The 13,639-nt window shown below is 41.0% G+C and overlaps 1 protein-coding gene across 1 annotated transcript in view; it reads right to left on the reverse strand.

Moving 5' to 3' along the window:
- Positions 1 to 4,840: 4,840 nt before the first annotated feature.
- RCAN3 (RCAN family member 3) overlaps positions 4,841 to 13,639 on the reverse strand; it is a 29,997-nt gene continuing 21,198 nt past the window's right edge. The window contains exons 3-5 of the mRNA XM_052635688.1: positions 7,492 to 7,665; positions 6,266 to 6,437; positions 4,841 to 5,025 (exon numbers count right to left, since the gene is read on the reverse strand). Of these exons, the coding sequence (XP_052491648.1) occupies positions 4,841 to 5,025; positions 6,266 to 6,437; positions 7,492 to 7,665 (531 nt within the window). The remainder of the gene's footprint in view (positions 5,026 to 6,265; positions 6,438 to 7,491; positions 7,666 to 13,639) is intronic.

The raw sequence follows: 13,639 nt of genomic DNA on the forward strand, positions 1-13,639 counted from the left end.
TTCCAAGGGCCTGCAGAACACAGTTTTGTTTCCAAAGGAAATGTAGGTTTACAGGATAGACCACACGACTGATTTAGCAAAAGGCCTTCAAATTTTTGTTTAAATGGACAGGGATACTTTGACTTAGCCCAAGATTAGCTCTTTTTAACCCTAGCTGGAAAGTTCTAATTTGACCCTTTTTATAATTTTTTGATCAGTCAATCTAGGAATTGGAAATTTCAGTTGCTTAGTTGCTTGTATATTCATTAATAACGACACTCTACACATTATTACAATTTCCCCCTGATTCATGGTTAAAAAACAATGGCATTCCAATGAAGGTACGCTCTGACTGACCCCACTCCAATGGAAGTTTAAAAAACATTTATCAAATTGTTGGACAAGGTTCATAAATCTTATTCTTTAAATTTGTTGAACCTTTTAAAAGACACAGTTCTATAACACGGACTTACTTCTTAAGCTAGATGGCAACTACGTCTCCAAGTCTTTAGTTTCTTTATATTAGCATACTTATTGTAAGAAATTCCTTTCCTACAGGAAAATAAAAATGCAAGTGAGCCAAGAAGGGAAAGACTGACTGATCTCACCTGCAGGAGAGGTATGAAGTACATAACTCTGGAGAAAAGAAAGACATCCATCAGACAGTGAGCCTGACACACAGAAGAATTTTGTCGTTTCCAATGCTTAATTATGATTTAGATTTTCCCTTCTAAAAAAAAAGCCATGGACTATAGACAAGTCTATATAAAAACACGAAGCACAGGTCGGCCTTCAATCATTAACAGAATTCCATCTCACAAACACTGAGTGAGCGTGCCCTTCCACTGCAAGCTCTTTCCAAATCATATTAGATCTCATTCTGCTTCATTACAGTCATGTCTCAAGTATGCCTATTTATATTTTGATCTGATTATTATGAAAATCTAGGAAAGCCTACATAAAATGTCACCACAATTCCTGGCTACCAAAATAACATTAAGTAGATTCCAAATCCAATGGTACAATGACCACAAAAACACAAAATGTGGAACATTAAATTCATTCATTGAAATTACTAAGTCACTGACTTCATCAGATAAGATTTTCCTTATTCATTGTACCTCATTGGGGAAAAGAAATTTTTTCCCCTTTGGTTTCTTATGACTGGTTATCGTGGCCTCTGAGTGTCTTTAAGAAGTCAGTGCAAGAAAACAGCCTGGACGCTGGGAGTGCCGATTCGAGAACCTGGGCTGCCTTCTGTGGGGTTCGTAGCAAGTCACACCTCCTGCTTTCTCATCTAAGCAACACGAGGATTCGACTATATGATTCCCAAAGTTGCCTTCAGCTCTGTAACTGAGATTCTGAGAAATCAAATATTCCTACTTTATATCACAACATTTTAAAAAGATGGGATTAATGTGAATGGGAAAAACAATCATAGTCTAGAAGAATGAAAGTGCTAGACGGACGCTATCTCCTGGCATCTCTCTGAATATCCCATAAACCAAAATGCTTATTTAAACTTTTATGTTATAAACAACGAAGTCCAATTGTATAGCACAGGGCACTATAGTCAATATCCTGTGATAAACCGTAATGGAAAAGAATATAAAAAAGAATATGTATCTGTATGTATAACTGAATCACTTTGCTATACAGCAGAAACTAACACAACATTGTAAAATCAACTATATTTCAATAAAAATACCCTTTATGTTGAACTTAAAAGTTCCCAGTAGCTTTTCTTTGGCTCTTAATTACTGATAGGTTCAGTGTACAACATTTTGGGGAAGCAGAATGTGAAAAGACTAGTTTGCTTTCCCCTGATTTTCAGCTCTCCAAGGCAAGGGAGCTGTTTCTACCTAAACTAGGAGACGCTCAGAGGCGTACACTTCTGAACATAACAGATTCACTTCTGGTTTCGTCAGGTGGGTAAACTGAAAGAACCTGGACCACAGGAGCCCACGCATTGCAAGTTCTGTCAACTGTTTTGACTCTTATAATTTTCTTATCTTCTACAAATGTTTTTCCTAACAAAAAGCATCATCTTCTTCCCTCACAACTGCCTAACCTGATCAGAGATCATGGTGTCTAAAGAAACCATGGCTATTATACTTACAGTTAAATCGAAGTGATGACTCAGTTTCAAGGAAGAAACGTACATAAACTTATTAAAAGGTACTTAAATAAAAGATGAATGAGACTCGTCTCTCGCAAGATGGATACATGAATTGGACACAGAATAGTCAAAAAAGATTAGAGATCATAATACCTGGGGAGATTCTGGTTGATTTCACAATATTAAAATGTTAATGGGCAGGAATTGCCTGGAGGTCCAGTGGTTAGGACTTGGTGCTTGGATTCAATCCCTGGTGAAGGAAATAAGATTCTCTCAAGCTGTGGGGTACAGTCAAAAATTTTAACAAGTTAATGGGTTTAGTAGTTTTTCTTTTAGAGCTCATGTTGTGGAAACACTATACTAGAAACAACAAAAATATTAATGTTTTCCGTTCAGAAAAGTTGCAGTGGAAGCTTGGAGTCTCAACCACTGGACCACCAGGGAAGTCCTCAGAAAAGTTTTACACATAATAAATTAAAAATATATTATTTAATATATACTTAATTTTGGTTTAAGTTTTTCTTCAATTTATTCAACATTGAAAAAAATGAAGAGAAAAAGAAATATTCAGGTAATTTGCATTGTTGGGGGGGCTTCCCTGGTGGCTCAGGCAGTAAAGAATCTGCCTGCAATGCAAGAGATCTGGGTTCGATCTCTGGGTTAGGAAGAGCCCCTGGAGAAGGAAATGGCAACCCACTCCAGTATTCCTGCCTGGAGAATTCCATGGTCAGAGGAGCCTGGTGTGCTATAGTCCATGGGGTCACAAAGAGTCAGATACAACCGAGCAACTAACACTTAAATTTGCATTGTTGGACTATAAAAGATAGTTTTAAGGTAGGGATAGAATATTCTTTAATTGGAAGGTACAGCATGAAAGCCAAGCCAAACAATAAAACATCATGACTTTTGATCACTTAGAAAATTACAGTGAATAAATATTATCTAAAAGAAAATTCAAAAATTTCCAAACGTTGAAAATACATACATTTCCTGACTTACAGAGTTTGTTCTGCAATGATAAGTTAGTGCACCCAGATAAGATTAAAAACTGGCTGAATTTAGAACTGCAAAGTAAATTTATTAAGTGGCTGCCAGTTAAACTGCCAAATAATAAATTTAATAAGTTTAATAAGCTGCTTACAGAACCACAAATTTCAACTGAATTTGCATCGAGGCTTACCAGTGGTGGATATATACAAACAGAAGAGTTGATCATCTCAGCATATCTGAAGGCAAGGAAAATATAGAAAACTTTTTTTTTGCAATAAAGTTTAAGTCCTTAAATTCAACCACAATAAGAACATCTAGATGACAGAAACACGTTATCAAAAATGTTTCGACAGCATAATCTGAATTTCTGCATTTTTCTTTCGTTGTTGTGGCAGCCACATTGGTTATTAGTCCAAACTCAAAAGTCCTTGCACAGATACAGCAAGGAGCCCCAGACACTTGCCTGACAAAGAAAACCTTGGGGGAGCAGAGAACCAGTATGGCCACCTGACCTGAAGCAAAGCATTCTTAGTTACGACACTTTTCTACAAAAAGGACTTCGAGATTCAATCAGACCTCAAAAGAGTTAAGAAGATGTCCGTTCAATGATACACCCTCAAACACAAGTAGGAAACAATTCTGTTTTAAGGGAAAGTGCCAACTGGAAGCCACAGTAAACAAATTTCACCCAAAAGAAACTCTGACCAATGAATTATCCATATCTGCTCCATCTTTCCCTAACTCACAGAAAAACAGTGTGTGTGACTCCTCTTGTCAAAGCAAACAGAAGAATGTTCAAATGGACAATATAACAACAGTCTTCAGAAAATCTTATCAGTACTTTTTCTGATTTAAAGTCTATGAATGATGACACACAAACATGAAGAATGACCACTCAGCTGGTAGCTGAAGACGGGCCGAGCTACAGGCCAGGATGCGTCACAAATGGGAGAGCGTGGTAGCCGCCTGAGATCACAGTCATCAAGGTCACAGTCATCAAGCTCACAGGTGATGCGTCTCGCTTCCAAAGCAGCAGCTCTTTGCCCGGGTGGCCTTATCAGGAACTTGGGTCTATTACGTATCACTTTGTGATGAGAACAGTGTGCACGTAGATTTGGTCACCTTGATTCTGACAGTCGAAGGGAACTGGGCATTTCTTCCCCAAAGCTAAAGAAAAAAAAAACCACTTGAGAAAAAAAATGATTTTCTGTGAATTATTCTCTATGTCAGGTCTCTTTCTGGGCAAAAAATTCCATGTATATTGAATACCGATTAGTCTTTGACCAAAAGATACGTTGGGAGCCAATAGACCATTACAAACATACTCAACTAGATTATTAAAAATGTAATACTTTTTATTATTATTATTTTAAGACTATTTTTAAGTTCTCAAAAATGGAACTGCCCTGGGTGACTATCGTTTTCACTTTGGGGTACCCTGTGCTATCCAGAATCAGGGAAATCAATGTTTCTGGAGGAAGCCATTCTCCTAATTTGCTGTTTAAAAATGGTCAAGAGTTGCCACGTGGTGGGGGCTAATCCTTTAAAGTAATATGCTGTTCAGAACATCAGTTAAAACTTGTGCTTTCAACTGATCAGTTAAAACTGCTACTCCGTGCCCTACTGTCCCCAGTGTGGGTGCCCTGTGCCCCCCGGCCTCCCCTTGGCTGGGCAGTGGTCATGGTGTGGGTGGGCATGTCCCCGCCATCCCTGGCCAGGTGGGCAGTGGCTCCGCGCCACACCACCAAAGCCTCAAAGTGCACAGTCGAAGGCCCGGGGCTCGCCCAGCGCTGCGGTCGGAGGCTCTGGGCGCCGTGTCTGGGTGATTCTCTGTTTGGGGTTTTTTGTTCCTTCTTCCTCTTCAGTTTCACTTTCACAGACGTGAACCACCACGCTCGGTGTGGACTCGGTTCCTGCGTGAAGTTCGTATTTCTCTCCTGCGGAGGGAAACAGCAAAGGAAGGGTTCTGAACCTTGAAACTTCTTGTTCTGCTCATGTTTGCATTGCTGATTACTGGCTTTTCAATCTGTAAATCCTACGTCATAGTACTTTATCTTGTTTAGACATTAGAGAATTAATGCTTTTTAAGGTTCTTAAAAAATTCTGGCATTTCAAGAAATTAGTAGTGAGGAGTACTGAGTGAGGTTTTGGGAGTTAAAATGCAAGTGCAAATTACTGTTCTATGAACAACGCCAAGTGTTCCTGCTTAACTTCGTAATGGTTTCTGGGTTCCCCTTGGGAGACATCTGTAAGGTTTCAGGCAGCATCGGCAATCTCTTATAGGACCTCAGGGACCCAAGATACAGCTCTCCTGTCTAAAAACAATTCCCCCTCAAATGCCTTTTGTATCCCCTAATGTTAATGAAGACACAACATTATTTTAGGTGGATGAACCAACAATGGCACTGCTTTATTATATTATTTTGGAGGGATGAGAGAGAGAAATTAAACAGAAGGAAAAAAAGAGTGGAAAAGAAATACAAGAGAAGAATCTGAAGGGATGATATGGTATCCCCACCAATTCCTTGATAAACTAATCAGTGTAGAAAGTTGTCTGTCTGCTATTTTGATCACAACTAATATTCTCTAATAATCTGGCATGTACTAGAATTTGGAGCAGTAAAAACTGCAGTTAGATTTACTATTACGTATACATCACTTAGTTCTTGTGTGTGTGTGTGTGTGTGTGCGCATGCGTGCACTCAATCTTGCTCAGTCGTGTCCAGCTCTGTGATTCTGTGGACTATAGGCCACCAGGCCCCTCTGTCCATGGGATTTCCCAGGCAAGAATACTGTAGTGGGTTGCCATTTCCTTCTCCAGAGGATCTTCCCGATTTGGGGATCGAACCTGCATCTCCTGTGTCTCCTGCCTTGACAGGCAGATTCTTTACCACTGTGCCACCTGGGAAAGCCCTTAGTCCTTATAACCATGTTGAAGGGTAGTTCCTATGATCCCGATTTTAGATGAGAACACAGAGGCTCAGAAAATTGAAGCTAAATAACCTGCTCTAGATCACAAAGTTAGCAAAGGCTAGAATCTGAACCCAGGTTTGTGTGACTAACTTCCACGCTGATCGTGTTGCCACTAGTTGGCTAGAACACAGATAGCTAGATGAATGAGGGCTTTAAAGCAAAAGTTTCTTGGAGAAAAAAATAGGGGAGAGAGAAGTTTGTTACCTGGTCCCAATTTGGAAACAGCACAGAGTAAATCATAATTTATAACAGGCGTTGCATCTTCCCCTTGCTTCCACCCCACCGGAGGTGACGCAGGAGGGGAGATGAGGAACTGCTTGGCAGGCTGGGGCGGCTGTAAATATGACTTGTCCCGTGTTTCACTGGACATCTGTACCTGCAGGGGGGAAGATACTCACAGTTTATGACCAGGCTATGTTTTTCACTTTCATCTTCCCATTAACTATAACACCTCTTTGGAGAAAATGTAAAATTTCTCTTTGACAGGCTACATAGCTGCCAGGGGCTGGGTCAGAGTCTGTCTGTTTCACCAATGAACACTTAGTGCATGGCACAGAGCATCAGGCGCCCAATAAATATTCATCAAATAGAAAGAAAAATCGATGAGCAGACGAATGGACAATGAATTGTACTAAGCACTGAATTCCAGTTTTAGAAGAGATTAGGTTATACCGTCACCAGCGACTCCACCAAGACCTGTCCAAACATAGGTTTCATTTGTAATGTCAGATGGCAAACCCCATCTTAATTTTTTTTAATTTTGAAAGCTAGACCAAAGGGAAAAAAATGCTTTGTGAAAACTAAAACAGTACACTTAACAGCTGATCTAATGCTTTTATTTCACTAATTCTTCCAAGAAGTGATTGGTTTGTCAGAGTCTTCTCAATGGAGGATCAGACAACAAGGACGGCCAAGTCTCACTGACTTGCAGGGTCCTCTGCAATTCTAAAGTCTAGGACAGCCTTTCTGTATATTCTGTCTGCTCCCTGCTCACCCCTCGGGCTGGGAGCCAGTTTCAACAGGGCGCCTCTTAGGAATCACAGCCCACAGAAATGAGTCCAGAGACTGCTTTTCTCACGTCTTCCAAGGAGGTCCCATCACAAGTGCCATTCTAGACGACAGGAGAAAAGTGACCTTAAGTTGTTACGGCTTAACCCTCTCAACCCCAGTTGAGCAAAGCCGCCAGAAAAAAATGAAGCCCTCTGTTAGGCTATGCAAAACAAAGTTAGGAGGGCAAATATGCTTAATAAACATATATGTTTATGTATCTGTAGAACAAAGGGAAAATATGTTTCCATGGTTTGCTGATCGGGATTGTTCATTTCAAAGACCTCTGATACGATAATAGAGAAGATGGAGAATTGACAGCGTCGTTGGATGGAGGAAAACAAGTCCAGCCCACTCTGCCCTCTGCACAATGAAGTAAGTACCTGTGCGAAATACAGCTTCAGCTTCCTCCCATTGAAGTCTGTCTCGTGGAGTTCTATTCGAGCCCGTGCTGCCGCCTCAGGCTTGCTGAAATTTATTCGGACTCTTCTAAAGCTTTTGAACAACTGAAATGTAACTTGGTCATCATAGATGGTGAAAAGCGCTTCGAATCTCTCCTACAAAGTGAGGGGCAGCACAGCAGAGAGAGTAAGGGTGGGTGGGGGAGGAAAACCTTTACCAAAAGGAAATTTAAATCATTAAACATAAGTCGTGGAGTAGAATTCATTATAATTTGTTTTTTTTTTCCCCAAGAAGCATTCTTTTCCTATAGGTGCACAAGAACAGGTGTTCTGTTAGTCATATGCTAAATTCTGCAATTTGCACTTATTTTAAAAATAACCATTGAATATCACAGTTGTCCAAGTCTATGCCCCAACCAGTAACGCTGAAGAAACTGAAGTTGAACGGTTTTATGAAGACCTACAAGACCTTTTAGAACTAACACCCCCAAAAGAGGTCCTTTTCATTATAGGGGACTGGAATGCAAAAGCAGAAAGTCAAGAAACACCTGGAGTAATAGGCAAATTTGGCCATGGAATGCGGAATGAAGCAGGGCAAAGACTAATAGAGTTTTGCCAAGAAAATGCACTGGTCATAGCAAACACCCTCTTCCAACAACACAAGAGAAGATTCTACACATGGGCATCACCAGATGGTCAACACCGAAATCAGATTGATTATATTCTTTGCAGCCAAAGATGAGAAGCTCTATACAGTCAACAAAAACAAGACTGGGAGCTGACAGTGGCTCAAATCATGAACTCCTTATTACCAAATTCAGACTCAAACTGAAGAAAGTAGGGAAAACCGCTAGACCATTCAGGTATGACCTAAATCAAATCCCTTGTGATTATACAGTGGAAGTGAGAAATAGATTTAAGGGCCTAGATCTGATAGACAGAGTGCCTGATGAACTATGGAATGAGGTTTGTGACACTGTACAGGAGACAGGGATCAAGACCATCCCCACGGAAAAGAAATGCAAAAAACCAAAATATCTGTCTGGGGAGGCCTTACAAATAGCTGTGAAAAGAAGAGAGGAGAAAGGCAAAGGAGAAAAGGAAAGATATAAGCATCTGAATGCAGAGTTCCAGAGAATAGCAAGAAGAGATAAGAAAGCCTTTTTCAGCGATCAATGCAAAGAAATAGAGGAAAACAACAGAATGGGAAAGACTAGAGATCTCGTCAAGAAAATTAGAGATACCAAGGGAACATTTCATGCAAAGATGGGCTCGATAAAGGACAGAAATGGTCTGGACCTAACAGAAGCAGAAGATATTAAGAAGAGGTGGCAAGAATACACAGAAGAACTGTACAAAAAAGATCTTCACGACCCAGATAATCATGATGATGTGATCACTAATCTAGAGCCAGACATCCTGGAACGTGAAGTCAAGTGGGCCTTAGAAAGCATCACTACGAACAAAGCTAGTGGAGGTGATGGAATCCCAGTGGAGCTGTTTCAAACCCTGAAAGATGATGCTGTGAAAGTACTGCACTCAATATGCCAGCAAATTTGGAAAACTCAGCAGTGGCCACAGGACTGGAAAAGGTCAGTTTTCATTCCAATTCCAAAGAAAGGCAATGCCAAAGAATGCTCAAACTACCGCACAATTGCACTCATCTCACATGCTAGTAAAGTAATGCTCAAAATTCTCCAAGCCAGGCTTCAGCAATACGTGAACCGTGAACTCCCTGATGTTCAAGCTGGTTTTAGAAAAGGCAGAGGAACCAGAGATCAAATTGCTGACATCCGCTGGATCATGGAAAAAGCAAGAGAGTTCCAGAAACACATCTATTTCTGCTTTCTTGACTATGCCAAAGCCTTTGACTATGTGGATCACAATAAACTGTGGAAAATTCTTCAAGAGATGGGAATACCAGACCACCTGACCTGCCTCTTGAGAAATCTGTATGCAGGTCAGGAAGTAACAGTTAGAATTGGACATGGAACAACAGACTGGTTCCAAATAGGAAAAGGAGTATGTCAAGGCTGTATATTGTCACCCTGCTTATTTAACTTATATGCAGAATACATCATGAGAAACGCTGGACTGGAAGAAACACAAGCTGGAATCAAGATTGCCGGGAGAAATATCAATAACCTCAGATATGCAGATGACACCACCCTTATGGCAGAAAGTGAAGAGGAGCTAAAAAGCCTCTTGATGGAAGTGAAAGAAGAGAGAGAAAAAGTTGGCTTAAAGCTCAACATTCAGAAAACGAAGATCATGGCATCCGGTCCCATCACTTCATGGCAAATAGATGGGGAAACAGTGTCAGACTTTATTTTTTTGGGTTCCAAAATCACTGCAGATGGTGACTGCAGCCATGAAATTAAAAGACGCTTACTCCTTGGAAGAAACGTTATGACCAACCTAGATAGTATATTCAAAAGCACAGACATTACTTTGCCGACTGAGGTCCATCTAGTCAAGGCTATGGTTTTTCCTGTGGTCATGTATGGATGTGAGAGTTGGACTGTGAAGAAAGCTGAGCCCCGAAGAATTGATGCTTTTGATCTGTGGTGTTGGAGAAGACTCTTGAGAGTCCCTTGGACTGCAAGGAGATCCAACCAGTCCATTCTGAAGGAGGTCAACCCTGGGATTTCTTTGGAAGGAATGATGCTAAAGCTGAAGCTCCAGTACTTTGGCCACCTCATGCGAAGAGTTGACTTATTGGAAAAGACTCTGATGCTGGGAGGGATTGGGGGCAGGAGGAGAAGGGGACGACCGAGGATGAGATGGCTGGATGGCATCATGGACTTGATGGACGTGAGTCTGAGTGAACTCCGGGAGATGGTGATGGACAGGGAGGCCTGGCATGCTTTGATTCATGGGGTAGCAAAGAGTCGGACACGACTGAGTGACTGAACTGAACTGAAAGATTATATTATGTAGAGTTCATATTATAAAATCAAATGTAAAGTATGATAAAATGAATGTAAGGTGTAAAATGATAAAAACATGCCCAATGATAGAACAAGAACATCACTATCATTTTGAAGTCCTCAGCATGCCAGAGTTTTTACTCCGTCCTATTCCTTTTTAGCTTCAAAGTAATTATTTTCTGGAATTTCAAGCTTATCTTTGTTTTTCTTTATCGTTTTACAACATTTATAAGCTCCTCTAAAGATTGAATCATGTTGCATATATTCTTCTATAACTTGCCTTTTTTCCTAAGATTCTTCCTTGTTGCTGTGTGTTAACTAACTGTGAGCCACCCTCTTCAGGACTGTATAATATTCCATTGTACAGCTATACCACAATTCCTCTAATGCTGCTGGAATCTGGACTGCCTTCAGGTTTTGCTACTGCAATGCTGTTATGAACATCCTTGGTACCGATGTGCATGGGTTTCTCTGGTGTACACACTGCAAGTGGAATTACTGGGCCTTTGCTGTTCATTCACTGAGTTATGCACCACTCTCTGAGACCCCATGGACTGCAGCACACCAGGCTTCCCCATCCGTCACTATCTCCCAGAGTTTGCTCAAACTCATGTCCATTGAGTCAATGATGCCATCCAACCATCTCATCCTCTGTCACCCCCTTCTCCTCCTGCCCCTAATCCCTCCCAGCATCAGGGTCTTTTCCAGTGAGTCAGCTCTTCATATCAGGTGGCCAAAGTACTGGAGCTTCAGCTTTATCATCAGTCCTTCCAGTGAATATTCAGGATTGATTTCCTTTAGGATTGACTGGTTTGATATCCTTGCTGTCCAAGGGATTTGCAGGAGTCTTCTCTAGCACCACAATTCAAAAGCATCAGTTCTTTCATGCTCAGCCTTCTTTATGGTCCAACTCTCACATTCGTACATTATTCCTGGAAAAAACATAGCTTCGACTATATGGAACTTTGTCGGCAAAGTCGCGACTTTGCTCTTTAATATGCTATCTAGGTTTGTCATAGTTTTCTTTCCAAGGAGCAAGCGTCTTTTAAGCAAGCATCCTGGGCCTCAACACTGACATATATTTTACTTTAGTAGATGATGCCAAATAGTTTTCCAAAGTGTTTGTACCAATTTACTGTTTAGGAGTGAAAGTGAGTTCTGGCTGCTTCATATCTATGCCAGCATTTGATACAGAACTTTAAATTTTTACCAATGCAAAGTAAGGAATATGAAATAGGCTCTAATTTTGGTTATTATTCACATTTCTTTGAAAAATAAAGACGTTGAACCTCTTTTCATGTTTATGGGTCTTCTGGGGTTCCTCTTCATGATATAGCTTCCCAGGTGGCGCTAGTGGGAAAGGGCCTGCCCACCAACGCAGGAAACAAAAGAGAAGCAGTTAGATGCCTGGGTCGGGAAGACCCCCTGGAGGAGGGCACAGCGACCCACTCCAGTGTTCTTGCCTGCAGAATCCATGATATGCGTGCTCATATCTTTTGTCCATTTTTCTACTGGGCTGTCTCTTTTAATTGAGGAATGGGAGTTCTATAGGGGTACTAATTCTTTGTTAATTATAGGTGCCATAAGTACTTTTTCCCAAATTTTTTTTGAGAAATACAAGTTTTAAATTTGAACCTTACTAAATGTATAAGACTATGGTTTTTCCTGTGGTCATGTATGGATGTGAGAGTTGGACTGTGAAGAAAGCTGAAGGCCGAAGAATTGATGCGTTTGAACTGTGGCGTTGGAGAAGACTCGAGGGTCCCTTGGACTGCAAGGAGATCCAACCAGTCCATTCTGAAGGAGGTCAACCCTGAGATTTCTTTGGAAGGAAAGATGATGAAGCTGAAACTCCAGTACTTTGGCCACTTCATGCAAAGAGTTGACTCATTCGCATCAGAAAAGACTCTGATGCTGGGAGGGATTGAGGGCAGGAGGAGAAGTGGACGACAGAGGATGAGACGGCTGGATGGCATCACCGACTCAATGGACGTGAGTTTGGGTGAACTCCGGGAGTTGGTGATGGACAGGGAGGCCTGGCGTGCTGCGATTCATGGGGTCGCAAAGAGTCGGACACGACTGAGCGACTGGACTAAACTGAAATGTATCCATTATCTTCCTTTTGTGTTGTGTTGTGTCTTGAGAAATCGTTGTATACTCTGAGATCACAATGATGTTCTCCCAGACTGTCTTCTTAAAATTTTATGGTTTTACCTTTAATATTTATCTTCCCTGGTGGCTCAGAGGTTAAAGCGTCTGCCTCCAATGCGGGAGACCTGGGTTCGATCCCTGGGTCGGGAAGATCCCCTGGAGAAGGAAATGGCAATCCACTCCAGTATTCTTGTCTGGAGAATCCCATGGATGGAGAAGCCTAGTAGGTTACAGTCCACGGGGTCGCAAAGAGTCAGACACGACTGAGCTACTTCACCTTCACCTTTCATATTTAACTCTGTACTCTCCATAAAACTAAAGTATATGAGATACCCACCCCACTCCCACCAGTAACCATCTTTTTTTCTATCACTCTAGATCAGATCGTATTTTTTTAGTATTTCATATCAATGTACTTTTGGCAGGGGGGAGGGCCCTGGGTTTTTTCCCCGAGCATAATCATTTTGAGAGTCATATTATTGGGTTGTCTTTTACGGTCCTTTTTATTATCAAGTAGAATTCCATTGTAAGGATATTTATGCATGTACCTGCTGACAGGCAACTGGGTTGTTACTAGTTTTGAACTATTTCAAATAAAGCTGCTATGTACATTCATGTACAGGTTTTGGGTAGATATATGATTTTATTTCTTTTGGGTAAATACCTGAATCAGATGCTAGGTATATGATCAACTTTTCAAAAACTACTAAACTGTTTTTCAGAGCTGTTGTATATTCACACCAACAATGTATGAGAGTTTTAGCAGCTCTGCATTCTCATCAGCACTTGGTATGGTCAGTCTTTTTAATTTCAGCCATTCTACTGGGAGTACAGAATTATCTCACTGTAGTTTTAATTCCTATTTCCCTAATGATTCCTGACACTGACATCTTTTCATAAGTGTATTTGCCATCTCTATAACTTTGCCATCTCTAGGTCAAATCTTCCCCAATTTTTAACTTAAAAGTGAAAGTGAAGTTGCTCAGTCGTGTCCGACTCTACGACCCCATGGACTGTAGCCTACCAGGCTCCTCTGTCCATGGGTTTCT

This window comes from Budorcas taxicolor, chromosome 2 (assembly GCF_023091745.1).
Source record: "Budorcas taxicolor isolate Tak-1 chromosome 2, Takin1.1, whole genome shotgun sequence".
NCBI classification, from domain to species: Eukaryota; Metazoa; Chordata; class Mammalia; order Artiodactyla; family Bovidae; genus Budorcas; species Budorcas taxicolor.